The sequence below is a fragment of the Abramis brama genome (genome assembly GCF_963993115.1).
Source record: "Abramis brama genome assembly, chromosome: 24".
NCBI classification, from domain to species: Eukaryota; Metazoa; Chordata; class Actinopteri; order Cypriniformes; family Leuciscidae; genus Abramis; species Abramis brama.
Genome location: NC_139986.1, coordinates 27,245,378 through 27,267,725, shown reverse-complemented (window position 1 = coordinate 27,267,725; position 22,348 = coordinate 27,245,378). Strand labels below are relative to the sequence as shown.

Sequence of the window (22,348 nt, the reverse complement as noted above, 5' to 3'; positions counted from 1 at the left end):
GTTTAAAATCGCCCAAACATACAGGACTTTTATTACACAATGGCACCAGTTTTGATTTAGTTAATAAAATGTTTAAGGTCTATCCTTAACTCAAGAAAAAAATATATGCCAGCGTGATCAGAAAAAAAAAATCTACTTAATTCAAAGGGAAAACCGGATAGTTTTTCTGACACAACTGGCAGATTCTTCCCCCCAGTAAAAACAAAACTTAATATCTTAAGTCATTTTGCTTTTTAAGTAAATGTTTCTTGTTTTAAGAATGTTTGTACTGGGAAACATGACAAAAACAGAGTAAAAAAATCCCTTTTTGCATTATTTTTGTATTATTAGGGAAATTATGGTTGAAGATGTGAGTGAATATCAAAAGTCTGAAAGAAAGTAATTATACTAAGAACTTATGGTTGTATAACGTAATGAAGCGAATAAACCCATGTGTAATAATAGCTTTATTTATAATGAAACAAATCCCAAAAAAATCCTAAATAGTTTACAATAATCCATCATGACAATTAAAACTGTAATTCACATGAAGCTAGCAAATGTCTTTAACAAAAAAAATGTGTAAATGTTACAAGAATGATATATAGCTCCCTCAACTATAGCAAATATCATCACACCGCACTATTCACAGTGTATGTCCAGAGCACTTCACCATCGCACACCCTTAAACCAACACACACATATAAACACAAGTTGGGTTTTCATGTTTTATGGAGTATTTCCATAGACATAATGATTTTTATACCATACAAACCATATATTCTATTCCCTAACCCTTAACACAATCTATCTGCATTTTTACATTTTCAAAACAAAACAAAAAAACTACAAAAAAACAAGTATGATGATGATTATAAACTGTGTTCCTCATAAGAACCCAAACATTTCCCCACAAGCAAATCTAGATGTCTAATAAACCTACAAATAGTGTAATAGTGTAAAAGCTAGTCTGCTAATGCACAAAAAGAGAAAGAAAATCAGATTTGCACTGCACAGTAAAACACAAAACTTTCCTCCTAATTACTGTGAAGCATTTCAACTTACGTTCAGTTTTTAAGCATAATAAAATTGGCTGTACAAGCCATTTCAACTTAAATTATATTAAACTGAGTTAAATCGTGTATAGCATACAAAAACAGTTGAAATTGCTTTAATTATTTTGATGAGTTATGTAATGTAAAAACATGTTGCCAACAGTATATATATGAGCACGTCATAGGGATTCAAAGGACACCGTTTCTGTGAAATAAGAGTCAGAGTTAAATATAAATCATACTAATTTGTAATCTTGTAAAGAAATATTAACGATGTGAATGGTTGGATATCCAGCTGTTTTTACAAACCTAGTTTTTGCTTTAAGGATGGATCAAGGTGACCTCTCCACCCACTTCAGCTTCCAGTGGACATTGTCACCAAATTTTTCTTTAAATTTATTATTCAGCTGAAAGACAAAATGGACATTTTAGTTGATTCACTTGATTTTTCCAGCTGATTTTAGTCATTTGCATTAAGTTGTTTTTAAATGTTTCTTTTTTTAAATGAGCCTTCAAGATAAAAGGTTTAAGCTTTTCTAATCAATAGTGCAAATGTATTTATTTTCATAACATTAATCTAAATCTAACTGTTGGGCAGGGATGATCAGGTTTAACATGTATTTCATGTGTACATTACTTCCATGATTATTATGTTACTGTAAAGTTGCTTTGTCAAAGAACAAGATTGACAGTCATTGAGAAACTCTTCACCTCCACCAAAAGGTCCTCCTTAGTTGCATTATTTTCACAATGAAGTGGCGTTTGAGAGGAACACAACATTGTGAGGATCAGTGTCTCCTTCACAGGCTCTGGAAATATAGTTTTAAACACCAAAAAATATGAAGTCTGTCTTGTTAGAATATCATAATCATAAACCCAATAGACATCAATAACAAAGCCGAATGGTTGCTTCATAAACAAACAAAATGTTGTCTCTTTACCTGTGTCTGCTTGAGCTTTGACTGGTAAACTCGTATTATTGCCTGCCACAACACTGACATTAAACTGATATCTTGTTCCTGAATTCAATTTATAAAAGGTGAACTCTGTATTATTTGTATATGTTGTGTTGCGCTCATTCCAAAAAGCAGTGTAATAGTCCACCTTGTACAAAATCACAGCCTCTTTTGATTCTTTTGGAGGTCCCCAGGTTACATTTATGGAGGTTTTGTAAGAGGTGGCCTTTGCCCACTCAGGACTCATAGGGTCTGTGAATTGATTTGTGAGATGTTATACAGCTGAAAGGAAAAGCTGATGATGACAGTAATTTAAACCATTGGACAAATGGTCTGAAAAATTGTAATTGCAATGTAATAAATACTCACAGGTGTAAGCTGAACTATAAACAGGATCACTTTTCAGGACACCATTAAGAGTGATAACTGAAACGTTGTACTGCACTCCTGCCTTCAGGTTTATGAAAGTGTAACTCAAGTTGGCAGTAGCAGTATTTTCCTTGATAATTTGGTCTTGAACCATTGTAATCATCACATTGAATTTTTCATAATTCCCATCTATTGTCCAGCTGGCTGTAATGTTTTGGGAGTCGGGGGCCAAAGAGAGGCTCACAGTTTTTGGCTCTGCAAGAGAAGAGAAGAGAAGAGAAGAGAAGAGAAGAGAAGAGAAGAGAAGAGAAGAGAAGAGAAGAGAAGAGAAGAGAAGAGAAGAGAAGAGAAGAGAAGAGAAGAGAAGAGAAGAGAAGAGAAGTCTGTTAGAATTTAGGAAATGGTACAACATTGTTGAATGCAGGTTTGAACAAAATCTAAGCAGTCATTTGGAAAACTTTTTTTTTCACAAGCTCGTTTCCACGATGGAACAATAATTATTTCCCACAATTAGAAAAAAAGTTAGAATTGTGCGATATAAACTAGCAATTGTAGAAAATAAAGTCTAAATTGTGAGATATAAACTCTTTTGAAAAAGTTTGAGGTAAAAAAAAAGGCAGATTTGTTAGATATAAACTTGCAATTTCGAGAAAAAGGGCCTGAATTGTGAGATAAAAAAATCCAATTATCTTTTTTTTATTATTTATTCAGTTGTGGAAACAAGCTTCCATAGCTGTTTGCTTTATCTACTGTGCTAAGCCTACAGCTTGATATTGGGCATTCTCAAATATAACTTATATGCATGATATGAAATGGCTTAATGTAATAACTGAGCATGAGACTCACTTGTGTATGCTGGGATTACAACCATTTCTCCTGATAGCTTGTCATCATCTGTCAGTGCTGCCACACACAGGCAATACATAGTGCCATCTATTTTATTGTCCAGTTGTATGGAATTTTGTGTTGTATTGTTGCAGTCTGTTGTAATTTGGCTGTTTGTTATGATGTTGCAGTCTGTACATTTATCGTTGTTATGGACTTTAAGACAATAGCGGTAACTTGAATGGTTCCCAAAGGGGGCTTTCCAAGAGGCTTTTATAGCTGTGCTGAGATTGTCTTCTGATTTTAGCTCTGTAACCTTTGAAGGTACTGAAAAATAAATACCAACATAAGCAGATAGTCTATCAAAAACATGTAGTTTTAGTCAACATTAGTCTTGCTTTTGGAAGCTTCTCTCGATAGTCATGGTTACAGGAATGCTTTTTACTTTGACAATATGTTTCCACTCACCTGTTGTATGTGGATTTATGGAATACAGAAAAAATGTTAGATGGAAATGCCAAGATGTACATAAATTCTAAAAATGGCTTAGTTCGTAACTTAGTTAAAAATTCTAAATCGGATTAGAAACATGCACAATAACTACCATAGGGAAACATTTACAGATTAAATCCTTTGATGCGCAATGAAAAACATGATTTTTTCCTCAACAGAGGATGTGAGTGGATAACTGGAATATCACAGCATCTCAAATGTTGGTTTGGTGGTTCTGAGCCAAAGTCTGTCATCGGAAAGATTTGGTTTAATTCCCTCTCAGAAGCGTTTCACACGATTGCATTCCCAAACACTAAGGCATTCAAATGCATGAGATCATGACAGAGTTTATTGCATGCTGTCTGCGAGACACAAGTCATTTGTGATTAGAGCCACAGTTTCTTCCCCGATTGCAGCAACTTCTATTTTTTTATTACAGATATTTGGCGCCATTTGAACTCATGGGATGGAAACACTGCTTTATTCGCAAATGTTTTATGCAATAAGTTAAATTTGCAACTGGAAACATGGCTATTGATATTATTTTATGATACAGTGAAGCATGAATCATTCTGCACTTACTGGTGTAATTGGAAACGCTCATTGGCACACCTTCGGTAGTATTATTCACTATAGCTGTAACTGTGAACACATACTTGCTTCCTGGAGTTAGACCTGTGATAGTGCACTCTTCACTTTTACAGCTTTCATTCCCTTTTGAATTATCTGACATGTTTGTGAAGTGTACTGAATAGATGTCTCTGCCTCCTACTGGTTTACTCCACTTGAGGCTGACAGTAACAGTTGTCACACTCACTACTGTCAGATCTTGAACACCAGACGGCTCTGAAAGAGGAACAGCATTCATTCACTCATTAGTCACCAGGTTGAAAATGAAGAAATTGATTGTTGTTAAATGTGTTGATTAAAAACAAGCCACTGCACAGGTCTACAGAATGATATTCAGATGTGTTAAAGTGCCCCTTTCATGCTTTTGCGGATATTACCTTTCATGTAGTGTGTGATAGAGCTTTGTGAATGTAAAAGGTCTGCAATGTTTCAAAGATTATTGTCTCCCAAAAGAAAGAAGCAATTCTGAACTGTCTGAAACGAGTCGTCGCTGATTCCGGTCTTACTTCCTGCATGAGGCTTGGAACTAATTTGCATAATGGTTTTCATTGGCTGGCCGTGAACAGCATCTACTTTATGCATGTAAACCTATTGTAGGAGGCTTCGAAACAAAATTAAACCAGCATAATAGGGGCACTTTAAATAAGAATAAGTAAAAAGTAAATAAATTCAGATAAACATACCAGATTATAACAGTCATACAATTTGCAACTTATTATACAGCTGTCTGGAATACTTGATTCTGATTGGACAATTTTACAAACAAACCATCTTGCAGTTATTATGGTGAAAATACCAAAAGGATTTGAGTATCAAAGGGGTGATGAACTGAGAAATCTAATTTTCCTTGAGCTTTTGACATATAAGAGGTCATCATACTATAAGAATATCCTGTAAGTTTCAGAACTGAAAACTTCCTTGTTAGTCCAATAAAAGCTTTTATTGACACCAGGCACAGAGAACGACAGGCTTTTCAAAGTGGGGATCTATGAGGTCAAAGGGTATCAAACCCCGCCTCCACAGAAGATCAACGCCTACTTCAACACTGCCGGTTTAGCCCCGCCCACCGATTCGTGCATTACATGAAACTCATTATAATATGCAAAACTGTTATCCAATCATAGCAGTGGGCGTTCACTTCCAAGTCTTCAATGCGGCACGCCCATAAAACCGAGCGTTTCAGGAACAAGGCTCAAAACCAGGGTAGAAAATAGCCTATTACTTATTCATTTTGATGTTTTTGAATATAAAAACCAAGCGAACCACATAAGTTGACCTCAGACAACAATATAAACAATTTTTTAAAAGCCAGTTCATGACCCCTTTAATATTACGTAATTGTTTTGTATGTTGTAATGGACTATTTTCTTGATGATTGCAAGTATAATTATAAAACAATTTAAACTTAAATCAATATGTCATGTCCATGCAATTATTTATTGTGCGAGTAGCTGTGTAATAAGCGAGATAATGTAGAGTCAGCTGGTTATTATCAAAACATAAACTCATGGTGATTGACTGTACATTATTGTGCTTTACTTTGAAAGCTTGTGCACACTGAAGTCTGAGTCTACTCACTGGTGTAGAAGGAGATTTTCTGTGGATTGAGATCCCTGCCACATTTCACTGGAAACACCTGAACCTCGTACAGATTTCCTGGAGTCAGACCCTGTAGTTGTTTATACAGGTCAGTCTCATTGGATGTCTGTTTTGTCTGGTTCCCAGTGATGTTCCCAGGTGGATTACTCCAGTTCCCAGTGATTTCCACTCTGTAGTGAGTGATGTTCCCAGGTGGATTACTCCAGCTCAGATTGCCCTCATGTGTGGTCACATCGGAAATGTCTATTTGCCCAAAAAAGCGGACTACGGAAAGAGAAGTGCAACAACGTATATTAGCGGAAATGTTCAAGTTGACTGCACTCTTAAAATAAAAGGTTACCAAAGGTGCCATAGAATAACCATTTTTGGTTCCCCAAAGAACCTTTCAGTAAACACTTCTAAAAATAAATTTTTTTTTGTCATTTTAATAATCCAAAGAACCTTTTGTGCAATGGAAATGTTCCATTGTTCTTCATGTAGCCATCGATGCAAATATACAACCATTATTTTATTTTTAAGTGTCGGTCTTAAAAAAAAGGTTCTATATAAAACCCTTGGGTTCTAGACTACATTTTAAAGCACACTTTATGCCAAAAAGCAAAAATGTTATAAGGAGAAATGTCTTGCATATGAAATGATTCTAGTGATAACGTGTTTACAAACAGTTTAATTCATAAAATTAATTTAAACTTTTTTTTTTTAAACTAAATCCTTAGAATAATCCCATAATGGAACCCCTAAAAGCTTCTATACATTCAAGAGCCTAACAGAGGCCTTTAAGGGTCTATATAGATACAGTACTTGTTTCTTTATTGGCATGGTTCCACGAAGAACATTTAACATCCATGAAACCTTTCCTTTTAGTCAGTAAAGGTTTCTCCGATTTTCAAAATGTTCTTAATTTTTTTTTTTTTAAGGTTTTCAAACTGTGGGTTGCGCAAGTCTGCACGATATATCAACATTAAATAGAAATCACGATATTGCTTAGTGCGATTTTTGAATGGCAAAGGCTGTGATTAATGATATAAATATATGCGCGGTGTGTTTCAAAGTGAAGAGCATGACGACGTTTTCAGGGTCTTAGACCACCTCGATCTAGCCTGGTTCTACCAGCTCAGATCATTATTAAGCGGCTAATTGCGCATTAATAATGAGAAGAAACTCATTCACTCCAATCACTGCGCTGTTTACATTTTTTATGTACATATTTGACATACTCTTTAATGTCTGTAAATGAAGAATTTATTACATTGAATTTATTACATTCATTTTGGCGGATTAGCTTATACTTGTCTAGGCGGGTCCTGGACTGGACTGGAAAAGTTTGGGAACCCCTGCTCGATGGCATCGCCATGAAAACCCCCTTTTGGGACCTTTATTTTAAGAGAGTAAGAGCATCAACATTATAAATCTAATAATATGATGCTGTGCTCTAACGCCCTGTTTACACCTGGTATTAAGATGTGTTTTTGTTGATCTGATCACAAGTGGACGACACTAAATATCCCCTGATATGATTGTAAAGCGCTTTGGGTGTACAGTAATACATATGAAAGCACTATATAAATGCCTCATTCATTCACATTCACATACTAATACAGGTGTAAATGATGTCTAAGAGCTTGTCCACTTTCAAACACTTCCAGGGGTCGCGTAAAACACATTCGACCGGACTGCTTTCGTAGTGTGAACGGCGACTACTGCATTTCACAGTTAAATTAACACATTTATAAATGAAAAATGAACAAAAACAAACTGCTGGTTAAATTAATTTATCGATATAAGTGAAACACAAGTGAAAGCTTTTAATATTCTCTCTGTATATTCTTAATAAACACGTGAAGCATGAAGCAAAAAACACAAGGCCACCCTGCCATACTTCCGGCATGCCTGTGATCGACTTGCTTCGACCTATCAGAAGCTGACAATGTTTGGTCTGGGTGCGCTTTATAGCTTCTTGCCATGACGTCACCCGTCTATACGCCATTGGACTGATCTCACAAGTGCTTCACGACGTCTCGTTCCCTCTTCAGTGAACTGAGGTTACAGTCATCACCGAGGTGTTTTTAGAAGTAAAAACTATTTTCTCATTTTTGTTTTCAGTAAAGTACTGTATGTGTTAGTGTTTTAATTTGGCATAAAATGTTTACATAAAAGTATTTTGTTTTACATTTCTATTTGGTTCCTGTTAATGGCATTATTTTAGGGACATGTGAGTTACCCTGAAGACTTTTTGTGTGTTTGACCCTGTGTACCATCTGTATACACGAGTACTGTTATTGTAATGTGGACACTATGAACTTGTGGCTTTCTGTTTTATCACCTGGTTAGTTTTGGTGGTTATCGGTACATTTTAAGATACAAAGTTGCAAAATAGCTTCTTTCTCTCTTAAGATATTTATAAGGCTTTCGATTCATTATGGCATTCATTTATTTTAAAGTCTTTACACAGATTCTGGGGATATCCGCTCATGTGAACGAATGTGTTCAAACCGCCTCAAAAGACCGCCTTCTCTCCATCTACTGATCTAATGTGTAAACATTATGGGAAGTGTGCTAGCCAGACGGGATTTAAACTGTAGGCTGAAGACCAAAGTTTGGTTTAAAGAGGAAAAACGTACCAAGCACAATGTTCTCCCACCATTCCTGTTTTCTAACACACACTCACAGCGCTCGGCTGTTCTTGCATATTCAGAGCAGAAACTAAAGCTGATGCTGTGCGTTTCCGTCATCATTCACATTCATATTTTAATTGCGTGAGCTCATTTTGTCCATTAGATCAAAATATCTGAAAAAGCCCACACATTTACCCGCCGACAGACCCTCCCCTTGAAGAAAGCAGGACAGAAGTGGTTGAAAGTGGACAAAAGAGACTTCAAAAGAGATTTAAACACCAGGGGCCCTATTTTAACGATCTGAAACGCAAGTATCAAACGCGAAACGCAAGTAACTTTGTGGGCGGACGCAAATCTAAAATGTGTTGGTCTGAAGTCGCTTCATTACTCATAGGTGTGGTTTGGGTGTAACATGAAATAAACCAATCAGAGCGACATCTCACATTCCCTTTAAGAGCAGGCGTGCTTGTTCCATGGCGGATTGCTATTATAACGGCGGATTTGCCAGGAGCGGTTCACAGCCGAGGAGACCGACGTTCTCGTCAGGGCCGTAAAACACAGAGAAGTAACATTGGGGATGGAGAAACCCAACCAAATTAGCTTCGGTTAAACAGGCGTATGATAATTTGAGTAAATTTGTAAGCTAGATTTATGCCTATTTTTTCACATCTTCATGGACACCACAATGATTTCCCTCATGTGGTAATATTTTTCCTTGTAATTATGTATGGTTTGCAAAAATTGGAACTGCTGCGTCTGTGTGTAGATGAGACAAGCAAAGTGTATGCGCGTTGTGCACACGCTACATTATGGCCAAGCATGCGCCCTTAAAATAGCATCTTAAAACGCGCCACTGACTTTAGACGAGGTTTTTCCAGGTCTGTGGCGGAATTGTTTTCTGAAACTGCAAAATAGCACCAGGGAACGTTTGCGCCAGAACACGCCTCCTCTTTGTGCTGAACCGCCCCCGGGAGCACAAGTTCATTCCCTAATTTACCTACGTGCGTCTGTCGAGGGAAAAATAGGAATGATACATGCGTCGGTATACAAAGTCAATTGCGCTGGGTGCAAGATAGGGCCCCAGGTGTAAACAGGAATGTGTCTCCCTCGTCTTGAGATCCAATCGACTAAAACACATCTTTATACCAGGTGTAAACAGGGCCTAAAACAAAGTCCTTACCATCATAACAGATGAAGGGTAGAGTTTCGTTGCAATTTCTTTCCTTCCACATGCCAAAGCTGAGCAGGACCACACAAGCATCCTCGATGTACACTTCAGGATCTGGCTCGGGTTCGAAGATGCAGTTGCTGGTTGTGGTGCTCTCTGTCGTGGTGCTATCTGTCGTGGTGCTATCTGTCATGGTGCTCTCTGTCGTGGTGCTATTTATCGTGGTGTTCATTGTCCCAGAACCAGTTGTTGTAAAAATAGTGCTAAATGTTGTGGCATTCGGGGTGGTGCTGTGTGTTGTGGGATTCGGGGTGGTGCTTTGCGTTGTGGGATTCGGGGTGGTGCTTTGCGTTGTGGGATTTGGGATGGTGCTATATGTTGTGGTCTTAGGGGTGAACCCAAAGTACTCTTGCACTTTATGTTCAAGCTCATCATATGTCATATCTGTCGCATTGAAGCAATCAAGGATGTCATTCAGAACAGGACACATATATGTGTTGTTAGTGAAATTCTGTGTAGAGGTTGCCGGAGAAGTTGCTGTTGAGGTTTGTGTTGAGGTTTGTGTTGAGGTTTGTGTTGAGGTTTGTGTTGGGGTTTGTGTTGAGGTTTGTGTTGAGGTTTGTGTTGAAGTTTGTGTTGGGGTTTGTGTTGAGGTTTGTGTTGAGGTTTGTGTTGAGGCTTCTGTTGAGGTCGCTGGAATAGACGTCGTAGCAGTTATTGTGGTGCTCAGTGGACTTTGTGTAGTTGAAAAACATTTAGGAATCATTTTCTTAACTTTATTTGGCAGAGGATGACCAGGGTACCAATTCTGATATGTAACAGGATCCCCATTGGACCATCTGGACCATGGGATGGTGCCATTGAAGCTCCTGCGGAGCCCAGTCCAGTAGTCCAAAGAGAGGTTCTGCACGATGAGGTGGACATTTCTACTGGTGATGGTGGCCAGCTCTTTGAAACAGGCCTGACAGTGGTTCCTGGCCTCGTCCCATGTGGTATTATACTGATTGAATCCGGTGTCATTCAATGTGGTATTGGACTGATTGAGTCCGGTCCCATTCAATGTGGTATTGGACTGATCGAGTCCGTTCTCATTCCATGTGGCATCGGGGGAAATAAGAAAATAATCCTCCTCTGCCCATATGACTGAGCCTGAATGTAATCAATTGATAAACAAGCTGTCATAACATTTGCATACACCTCAAAAATAATGCTTCTGTGAACCCTCTGGTGCTCCTCAGTTTGAGATCACACTCAAACTCCTCCCAGTCAAAAGTGTCTGAACACCTCAAAAGTAACTTTTTAACTTTCCCCCGCCATTGACGAGATTTTTTGTAATCTGGTGCATGTATGTAAATTGCTTTAATATAAAAACAACCATTATAGAAATACCATGGATGTAACTAGAACCATCTTTTGGTCGGTAACACTTAACATGTAAAGAAAAGCTATATTTAAAATGTTTGTTTGTGTCATTGTTTGCTATACTCAAAAAAAAAAAAAACTATTTGGTTGATTCAATTGTGGACAGTGTTTCCACATGATGGTAACGTACTAAATGATTAACTAAAATATAAACTAAATTTGGGACATGTTTACTAAAGCGATATACTAAAAACAGAAAAGTTTTTCAGGAATAGACAGCAACATTGTCAAAACGATCCCCATACACACGGATCCACAAAAAACAATACTAAGTAATTTTAATGCAATAATTATGATACATGTTTACACAATTTTTAAAATACAATTAATTAACCCATACATTTTGTCTAATATTTTATCAATCAACCCCTTCATTAATGTGTGCTTTTTCCCCCTGCATTGCAGCTGATTTGTAGATTGTACCCCTCTAAAATTCACTATATTTTCGTATTTCCCATTTATTTCTATGGTGCCTATTTGTGACCATTAGGAGTATAAGTGTGAATATTTCTTTAAGACCGTTTAACCTTTTCAAATAATGCCACAATTGTGTTTACATAGCAAAAATAACAAAGTGTCATATCATATTCACTGTAAAAATGAATACGCTATATCTACTCAATAAAATTGTGGCAACAGATTACAAGCAATATTATTAATTAAATTTAACAAATTAGAATTGAGTAATAATTAATCAAATTAATTCCTTAAAAGTTAACCATTTAAAATGAGTAAAATTAAAAATTAAAACAAAAATATATGAATAACAGACAGATGTAAAAAGATGAATTAAGAAAGCTTAATTTTTTATTGCCAACATTGAAGACACCTGATGTTAACAAGCAGAATCACTGAAGGAGAAAAACGTAATTTTAAGACACCGTTATGGTGATCAGTGTTTGTTTTAGTTGGGCTCTTGAACCCTTAAATCATTAACTTTAGATTTGTACCTGAGTTATAACAACCAGATGAACAAATAGAAAAGGTGATCTGATGGTGCTGGTTGTGTTTTAACATAATCATTATTTCACAATCATTTGACCTGAATCACTGAACTCATATCACTGAAACCCAATTAGGTTTACTTTATTAATTATAGCACTATAGTACAGCATAATATTATTAGCCTTTTCAATGGAATCCAAATGATCAAATCAATTTAAAAAAAAAAAAACTTAATTTTTTTTTTATGTAGGCACACACAGACATCAAGAATTAGCATATGAATCCCAGCAATGGTGACAAACAGATCACCTCTGATCATAAGCTCATTATTTATTCATGCAGCAATGTATGATGGGAGCCATCAATGAGTTTTGATTGGTGGCACCCAGAATGCACTGCAACATGCTTTATAATTGTCACCATTGTTTAGAATCACAGGCTGATTCTTGATCTCTGTCTGTCTAAACACTAAACAAAAAAACAAAAAAAAAGTTTGTATATGAGAAACTTTTAAGAAATTCCTTGGATTACATTGTAAACGTTACAAATATTATGCTACAAGGACAGAGCTGCTATAATTAATAAAGTAAACCTAACTCAGAAATTGGGCTCTATATGAGTTCAGTGATTCAGGTTAAATTATTGTGAAATAATGATTGTTAAAACACAACCAATACCATCAGATTACCTTTTCTATTTGTTCATCTGGCTGTTATAACTCAGGTACAGCAGACAAACAAAATCTAAAGTTAATGATTTAAGGGTGAAGAGCCCAACTCAAACAAACACTGATCACCATAATGATGACTTACAATTATGGTTTTCTCCTTCAGTGATTCTGCTTGTTAACATCAGGTGTCTTCAATGTTGGCAATAAAAAATAAAGAGTTCTTAATTCATCTTTGACGTCTGTCATTCAGATATTTTTGGTTAAAAAATTTGTATATTTTACTCATTTTAAATGGTTAACTTTTAAGGAATTAATTTGATTAATTATTACTCAATTCTAATTTGTTAAATTTAATTAATAATATTGCTTGTAATCTGTTGCCACAATTTTATTGAGTAGATATAGCGTATTCATAAATCAAAAGTATATATTTTTTTCTGTCGAAAGTGACTGAAGAGCACCAGAGGGTTAAGTAAATTTGTCTTAGCATCCAGGAAAAATATCTAGAAATACTTCATAGATCATATCTTCAATAAAATTGAATGTTGCTTACTGCACTGGCATTAGACAGTTGCAACAAAGCACATTTCAAGCTTACAAAACTGTTAATGGTTCACCATTTATGCATGCTACTGTGAAAACAATGCAAATATAAAGAATATTGCTCATCATTTAGGCTTGGTTATGCAAACTTTAGGCAAGCCAGGTAGTTTTTCCCAGGAAGCTTTTGAGGTTGTAAATGCAAAATATGAAAGTGAATACAAAGAGGAACTGTTGCACAACTGTCCAACATAACTGTAAATTAATAAATGTATTTGGAACCTTGCAAAAGTCTTAAGAAACATGCAAAACATCATTTGATATTTAAATACCGCAAAAAAGTGTTATACATACACAACCGGTCAAAACGTTTGGAATAATTAATATTTTTTTAATGTTTTTGGAAGAAGACTTGTGCTGCTACATTCCAAATTTTGAAGCAGCACAACTGTTTTCAACATTGATAATAATCAGAAGAGTTTCTTGAGCAGAAAATCAGCTTATTATAATGATTACTGAAGGATCATGTGACACTGAAGTCTGGAGTAATGATGCTGAAAATTCAGCTTTTATCACAATAATAAATTACATTTTAAAAGATATTAACAATGGAAAAATGTTTCACAATTTATAGTTTTAAAAGCCTTATCTGAATTATCTACAGTTTTGACCTGTAGTGTATGTGTGTGTCCTCTCAGCAAATATAGGGTTAAGTAAAAACTTCTGTCAGTTTACAGACTTACTCAGGAGAAGTGTCAGCCACAGTATCTTCATCTCACATCTGCTTCTCACGATTCGCTGGATGTCAATCTCAGGTCAGGACGGGAAATGTTCAACACCTTTTTGAGGAATGAAAACAGCGTCATCAATTGAACAACCTGAAACAACCTGAAAGGAGCCAGAAAGACAAACTAGACGCTTCAGAATAAGATACTCTATTGACTCACTCAGTCTGCAATACTCTCCTGTCCACTGATCGTCCTGGTCTTATTTTGAGCTCAGCAGTCTGAACTCTAACAACAACCTATTCACACAGTGACTTTGCATAAGCAACCTCAATATTTCCATTGAGCCTATATTTGCAAATAGCTGGACTCAGCTGAAACATGACAATGTCAGAGGTGTTTTTAAGACCAGAACTCCAAGACCAAGACTAAGACCAAGACCAATCAAGACCAGAGTGAAGATTGAGCATTAGTGATGAACACCTGCTGTTAACAAGCAGAATCACTGAAGAAAAGACAAACAACAAGAACAGAAAAAGTGATGAGCAGAAACACAAGAACTACACCTGACTTCCAGCCACCGAAGATAAAATGCATATAATCTCTCATAATCTCAGCAGAGGAGGATTAAACAACTCAGCATTACCAGCTTCACTTATTAATAACCAGTTTGACCTTATTCTGCCAAACGTCTTTAAAAGTTCTTATTGAGAATTAATTCAAGTCACCATTATAGTGATTAGTGTTTGGTTTAGTTGGGCTCTTGACCCTTATTTTTGTCCTTTTTTTGGGCTGCTGTTACAATGTTTATAATATATATATATTTGCAGGTGACTATTGATAGTGATGTATCATCATGAAGTGGCCTGAGTAATCTGAAATCCATCCACTGATTATTAGTGTTGTGTGTGCTAATAATATATTTAAACTTTGCATTACCAAACCTGTGATACTGTAGCATTTTCAGCAAATTCAGCAGTGTTTCATTAATAATGGAGTTTAAAAATAATATCCTGTACCATTCAGACATTAACAATCAGCATATGAATCTCAACAACGGTGACAGCCAACAAAAAGCTTCATGCAGCAATGCATTCTGGTTGCTTTCTGGTTGCAATTCGAACTATTTGCTTTTATGTTTGCGCTTGTTTTGTGATGTTCAGAGTTTATCTGAATTTTTTGTTGATTTTCACCATTGGTAAGGTTTGTATGATGCGAGTTGAGGTCAAAATATGTCTCAATGTCCATTCAAATGAAACATTCAATAAACCATCAACATTATCTATATTGTAACAATTTTCCAGGCATTTACAGGATTAAAGAATATTATTTTACAATAAATTACTGTAGTCAAACCGCGGTCTCCAGCATGGGAGGCGGGCGTGCCAACAATGACGCTAAAGACCGCAGCCACTAGCGTCAGTCGCTAGGGCTCCTTTTGAAGCCAGGGGAGTGAGGTTGACACGCTCAACTCATACTGGCCTACGTCCGTTACACTAGGATGCAGTCTTCTGTTTCAGAAGCATGTTCAGTTTTTCTAATCAAGGTCTTCAGGGTTACTCAGAAAATTAGCAGAGCTGGAGACCCCTGATCTAAAAGGTTTTACATATGAAGCGTCTGACAGAATGACAGAATCATTTAGGGCTCTATATAGAAACTGAACTTAATTTATCAAGTTTATCAAGCTTCTCAAAGTGGATGAGAAACATTTGTGAAGAGCAGAAGCCAGTCAATAGACAAAATGATCTTGCACAATTTGACACATTGCTTAGTTGGGGACACTTAATATTCAACAATATTATTGATTTGACTGCACTGACACTATTAGATGAGAACTGAACCGAGCTGGACAATGACATCACTGTTTTCTCCAAATCTGCTTTATAGATTACATTAACTTAAATAATAATTGATGATCTTTACAACGGAACTGAATCAACACTGAACTGACTTCAGCCGAACAATGACACTATTTTCTGCTGTACAGCCAAAATGAACTCTGTTTTGCATCACTGAATCATTTATCACTGTGAAACAATCTGTATTGTATATAGAGCTATAGAAATACAGGTGACTTGCTGCTCACTGGCTTCTAACTCCTACTTCAACTGTGTTAAAATTCAAAACAACAAGGCTTTCTCATTTAAATTGCATAAGTGTGCAGAGTAGATTCTTAAACGTTCACATTTGGTCTATCCACTATATCTTCAGTATTTAGCTGAATCCCTATCCAGAGAAGTAAACAGCAGCTCCTATCATAACATCTTAGCATGCCGTTTCATAGAGCTTATTTTAGTGCAACTCATTTGCATTTCCATTCAACATCCTGTAAGACGAGACCTGGTCTGACATTTATCTTCTATCACACTTTTGATCTATTCACCCTATACCTTAAACAGTTTTTTTTTTTTTTTTTTAAATTACAATTTGAGTTAATGTGATTAAGGTATAAAATGTGTAATGTTTAAAAATTACACTTTCCAAATAATGTGATGCATATTTTTAAACATTAAAGGTGCTTCTTCCTTGCCTGCCAAACTTCCACTGCAAAAAAAAACAAAAAAACTCACAGATTAATTTGTAGTTAAAGTCATCAGTTATATCACTCTGTAGCCCAAGACTGGCCCACTGAAGCTAAGCAAGGCTGAGCCTGGATGGGAGACTCCTGGGAAAACTAGACTGCTGCTGGAAGAGGCCAGCAGGGGGCGCTCACTATAACACCACAGTATAGTGACGGGGACATTATACTGCCAAAAAGCACCGTCCTTCATAAGAGAAGTTAAACTGAGGTCCCAGGATCCCAGGATGTCCTTTAGGAAAAAGAGTAGGGCTGTAACCCCGGCATCCTTGCCAAATTTGCCTATTGGCCTCTGTCCATCATGGCCTACTAATCATACCCATATATACTGATTGGCTTCTACCAATCAGCTGGTGTGTGGTGGGCGTTCTGGTGCAATATGGCTGCTGTTGCACCTTCCAGGTGGAGCTCCACATTGGTGGTGGTGGTTGTGGAGTCCAATCCCCCCCAGACCCCAGAAAAGCCCTACATAAATGTAACTAAATATTCTTGATTATTAATTATCATTAAATCAAAATGTACAATTCTTGTTTTTTAAATATTGCGGTATTTATTATAAATTATTTGTCCATGCATAACTTTTTTTTTTAAATTGTGCCTCATAAACTTTAATAAAAATATGAGGGCGAGGTGACCTAACCCCTCCCTTTTGCAAAGACATCTTTTCTCTTCTCTGATGATGAGGACGAGGCGACCCTCGCTCACATGAGATCCACCAATAGCAAACCACAATCATCTAATCAGTTCCCCATAGACAAAATCAAGCCCTGCCCTTCATTTGCTCTTGTTCAGTTTCACTCGATTACCAAAGTCCCTTTCAAGGAAAGCCTGTTCACTCGGCGGCCATATGTGCAACTCCTCCGGTTAGCAATTTCGGGCATCCAAGACCCTTTTCACAGACTGTGATGACGTGTTTTAACGGTCATCAGCATCGTAAATCTTGCAAAGTTTCCATTCATTTATTGTTCATTTATAACACTATACGTAGTATTGTTTTGCATCAAATTACCAAAAAAAAACTAGTTAATGCTGTGAGGGTGTTTCTAAAGGCTGTGGGAGTGATGGTAAAGTTGACATCTTTCTCTCTTCTGACTGCCATTAACAATGTCTATTTTTTTCCTCTTTTTTTTGTGTGTGTGTTGAAAGTTGTGAAAACACTGTTGTTGAGTTATTCTTTTACTATTTGAGCAAATGGGAACACCAAAAAAATATTTAATGTATTCTCTCATTCACCACTGTAGAATTTGACCCAGCTGACGACCTCTGCTTCTGGGAAACCCGGAAATGTGAAAAGGGTCTATAGGAGTGAATAGTCTTTCTATATCTATATTTTTTGATTATACATAACAATAGGGAGGAAGAGACTAGAGCAACTTCCATTTCATGTCGACTTTAAAGTTGCAAAATAAGCCAATAATTAAACTAATACAATTTCAGCTGTAAAGCAATAGTGTCATTATTCAGCTTAAAGGGGACATATCATGCTAAATCCACTTTTTTAGCCCTTAAATGCATTTTGTTGTATATTTGGAGTGTTTAGAAGTACAGAAAAGTTGAAATTATTCTCTTCAGGTGCTTCGTTGATATCTTTATATTCTGTTTTGGTCATATTTTTCAACCTGTTCCGATTTTTCTGTTCTCTATGACGTTTTTTGAACTATTACGTCACAGTATTTGCAGCGGAACTGCCAAATAAGGACATCGACTCCCGGCCGACCACTTCGAGCAATCCGCCATTTTTATTTCTTGCTGCAATTTTGAAGACCAAGCTAAAGGAAGCAGAAGTTACGAGAGGGTAAGCTGAAATGTTCGGTTGTTGGATGTAGTAACCATAGACTGTAAAAAATATGGACAAAGCGTCTGTGACGTCACCATAGACTTTCTGAAGAACGGTTTTGAAGCCGTTTATGGGGGGTATGGGCGGCGCCATCTTGGGAAATCCTAACCCCGCCCACCTTCTGGCCAATCCATATATGGGTAAAGGACGCGAGCCCGGTAATTCCAAGTACAGAACAGCGCGCGTCACTCAGCTCGCTCTGCTACTCCGGTTATCTCTGTGTATATTTTAGGCAACGAAATATGTTATAAAACACCATACTAACTCTTTTCGTTTTCATTTAAAGAAATCTTAAACATTATAGCCACACAAATGTGGTTTAGGCAACGTATATTGATTATATTCACTCACTGCATATAACGTTTGCCTATTTATAACAAAACGAAATATAAAACACAAACCTGCCTCTTTTCGTTTTAAATATAATATAAAAAAATTTAACATTTTAATATGGTCCAGGCAATATGTGCATTTGTACTAAACAACAGATGTTGCAGTAAACAACATTACAGATCATATTCGTTGTATTAAAATTTAAAATGACAAAACTCAGTCTCTTTTTGTTAAATTTCAGTTTTATCAATATTAGCTATTATAAAAGTATAGGCCTAAGTAAAAGGTAAAGTTACAAGAAGCTATACAAATAAAGCAAACAATTCAGTCAAACATACAAAGTCAGCGCTCGATCTAGTCTAACCATACAACGGTAAAGTTAAATAGCTTAAAGTTATGAAACTTCCCCTCAGCCAAAACGATTGGCCAGGGAAAAAAATATTGATTTACGAGACCAAAAATTGCCCATTAGATATACACAAGACGAATTATATCTCATATTTAACCACTACAGAGACGCCAGAGTCAGCGGCAAACGTCCGAACGACTAGCCGAGGAAAGGCTGTTCCAGGCGGGGTACATGAGCGTTGAGCGTCCGCTGATCACCTGCATCTCACAACAACTGGATAAAATTTTCATAAATCTTTATAAATAAACCACAGATTTGAGCTTTAAACAACTACATTCTTGCCTGAAAACCTCTTAAAACTACATTTCATGATACAGAAACAGTAGTATTCGGAACCTATCGAAAAATACAATAAAAGTCCATGGGACCAACCTGTAAAAACATGAATTTATGCTGTGAATTTATGCTGTGAAAACTGACATTTTAACATGGGGGCTATGGACATTTGCTCCCTTTTGGGACCTCGCCCTAGCGGATTTTCGATGTATTGCAGTTTTTCGCACTTCCGGGTAGGCTTCATTTTTCAGATTAGAATGTTGCCGCTTGGTAGTAACCATAGACAGTATAAGAAGTGGACAGAGCCATCTCATTGGATCTCAATTGAGACAAGTGAAGCCCATTTTTAGCGATTTCTTAGCACTTCCTTTCCTGACGCGCAGACTCAAACCGAGCTTGACGACGTAGATGTGACGTGAGCAACCCGTCTGTCTTCTAGTAGCTGTGCCAAGAGAAATCTGAATCATTCCCTTCCGAATCTTGCAGAGACGGAGAGTGTGAGTAGGAGGTGTCCATGAGCTGGAGCAGGAGCAACTTTTGCTAGGTATTCTGATTAATTATTTTGTCATTTTGCCTCCACGTCCCCCCGATTGCGCGCGAGCTTCTCCTCCCGTCCATACGGTAATCTCTCTACTGTGCGACAGAGAGTCGCGTGGTTATGACGCAATCGTTAGCCTACTTTTACAAAAACTGCTTCTACGGGGCCATAACGTAAGCTACAAGGTAATGGAGCATTTTATACATTGTCGTGTTTCTTTAGAAATAAATAATGGACAAATGGAGTCTTCAAACGCCTCAGATGTAAAGTTATTCGCTGTCAAAGTGATGCCAAAATGAATGGGAGTCAATGGGATACTAACAGCAGGTGAAGCTCTGCTACAAGATGGTGGCACGCGGCCGGCTTCAACTTCCGGTCGACTTCCTTCCCGCTTGGTAGTAACCCACACGCTTCATTACACCATCTAATGTAGATGAACTACCGCGCTTGTGAGCATGTTTAACTGAAAGAACGAGCAGAGAAAGAGAGCGCGCGCGCGCACTCTCTCTCTCTTCGGAGCCAGGCGAAAGTGTAAACAAGACTTCACCGTCTCCAAACTAGACGCTGTCTTGCACTCTCTCCCTCGCACATATTAATCAAAATAAATCGACGCGGTGGTAAAAGGTCGGAAGACCAAAGTTTCATGTGTAAATACAGTAACACACCATTGCGATACATCCATATGAAGACGTTGTTCTACAGGTTCGTCGTCTTCATTTTCATCTCGCTCCGGCTCCCACTATGGCTCGAACATGTAAGGCTGGCTGGACAAGTCTTCCGTTGTTGACATTTTGTTAATAACGTGTGAATAAAACGTTTCTGTGCCGCTAGATAATCGTATCTCTGCTATCAAACTACAAAAATGGCCGAACGGGGTGGAGTTGAACCGAGTGTGGGCGGGGTATGAAGTGTCTCAATTGTATTTAAAGAGACCGCACCAAAACGAGTTGCTCTCAGACGCACATCAGAAAAGGGGTAGAAAAGGGGCCTGTGGAGCTATAATAATGAGGAATTCAGACCCAAGCATTGCAGTTCCGCTTTATATAGACTACAAATGTATGATTTATATGTAAAAAGGAACGATTTAAAAGCATGATATGTCTCCTTTAAATGAGTTCAGTGTTGATGCAAGTTAGTTAAATAACAGTTTTAAATGTTGCAAAGTTCATCAGTTATGAAGCAAACTCAATTCAAGTATAAAGCAAAACATAGGCTATATATTATAAAATGGTATTGATGACGTGAGGATAGCACATCATTATGAATGGAAAAAAAACCCAATGCCTATGATTATTGTACGTTTTTACAGTTCACACTTATTGGCGAATTATGATGTTTACATGGTATATTTGATGTTGTGTTTGACAGGATGAGAACAGCGAGCTCCTCCTGAACTTTCATTAGAGCCTCATTTAAATAAAAGATTTCTCCATTTGCATATTGATCAGATCTTCAGTGTGTGAGAGTGTTTATAGTGCTGTGAGTTTAACACTTCATCACTGACACACACAACAATCTTCATCAACATGACCTTCATCATCGTCTTCATCTGGACTCTCACAGCGTTTGCTCAAGGTTTGTGGAGCACAAGTTTGATATTAATTCATTTCTTCAAGTATATTGTCAAAGTTTTGAGTGTATTTTCTTCTTGTTGTGTTTCAGAGTGTAGAGGACAGACACCGTCACTCAGAGTCCCTCAATAACAGCAGAACAACCAGGAGGAACTGTGAATATCAAATGTAAAACCAGCAGAGATGTGAAGAGATGGAGTGAGGGGGAAGCTTTAGCCTGGTACTTACAGAAACCTGGAGAAGCTCCTAAACTCTTGATTCGTTATGCAAAAAAACTTGAGTCAGGAACTCCATCTAGATTCAGTGGCAGTGGATCTAACAGTGATTTCACTCTGACCATCAGTGGAGTCCAGACTGAAGATGCTGGACATTATTAAGGCCCTTTCACACTGGACGCGATTTTGACGCACGAATAATTCGCGCGATGGTTTTATTTTTTGATCAGCTGTTTGTGTAATGAGTGCTTTTACACCGAGCGAATGTGCTGCGGCGAAAAAACTACTTTTATTTTTTTCGTTTCGATGTCGATTTTTTTTTTACTTTTGCGGCGACAGAAAAGGCTTCCGTCAAACGCATACTAAAAGGACAATGATTGTGTGGCGTAGCATTGCCAACCAACTCGGTTATCATGACTGTGAGTATGGTGTGTGATAGTTTTAGTCGTTGTATAGTCCTGTGCTGTGTAGGCTAGCAGGCTAAACTACATTTGGGATAGAAAGCTAATCGTCAAAGATAGAGACAGAGACCGTGTTTACGCGGCTCATGTGATGGGTTTTGACGCGAACTATTCGCACACGAACTATTCGCTTTTTCGTT

General features: G+C 37.2%; 1 protein-coding gene across 2 annotated transcripts; it reads right to left on the bottom strand.

Annotated features, from left to right (window-relative positions):
• Window positions 1-1,193: 1,193 nt before the first annotated feature.
• On the bottom strand, window positions 1,194-21,784 carry LOC311075645 (uncharacterized protein). Of its 2 annotated transcripts, none has more exons than XM_084103198.1 (11): window positions 21,761-21,784; window positions 14,009-14,104; window positions 9,701-10,837; window positions 5,885-6,169; window positions 4,259-4,522; window positions 3,206-3,511; window positions 2,360-2,614; window positions 1,976-2,242; window positions 1,746-1,843; window positions 1,344-1,441; window positions 1,194-1,239 (listed from the first exon to the last, which is right to left on the bottom strand). In XM_084103198.1, exons 2-10 carry the CDS (start codon window positions 14,037-14,039, stop codon window positions 1,367-1,369), a joined length of 2,718 nt encoding a protein of 905 aa, XP_083959324.1. In that variant the 5' UTR covers window positions 14,040-14,104; window positions 21,761-21,784; the 3' UTR covers window positions 1,194-1,239; window positions 1,344-1,366. The 2 variants fall into 2 exon arrangements, with proteins under 2 accessions (XP_083959324.1, XP_083959323.1); XM_084103197.1 differs by lacking the exon at window positions 21,761-21,784 and adding an exon at window positions 14,213-14,275.
• Between the last annotated feature and the right edge of the window lie 564 nt (window positions 21,785-22,348).

Coding starts and splice junctions, on each gene's coding strand:
- LOC311075645 (XM_084103198.1), bottom strand. CDS start 14,039: ATGAAGATACTGTGGCTGACACTTCTCCTGA. Junction 6,170..9,700: donor ACCCTTCATCTGTTATGATG/GTAAGGACTTTG, acceptor CTCTTTCCGTAG/TCCGCTTTTTTGGGCAAATA. Junction 1,844..1,975: donor CAAAGCTCAAGCAGACACAG/GTAAAGAGACAA, acceptor CTATATTTCCAG/AGCCTGTGAAGGAGACACTG.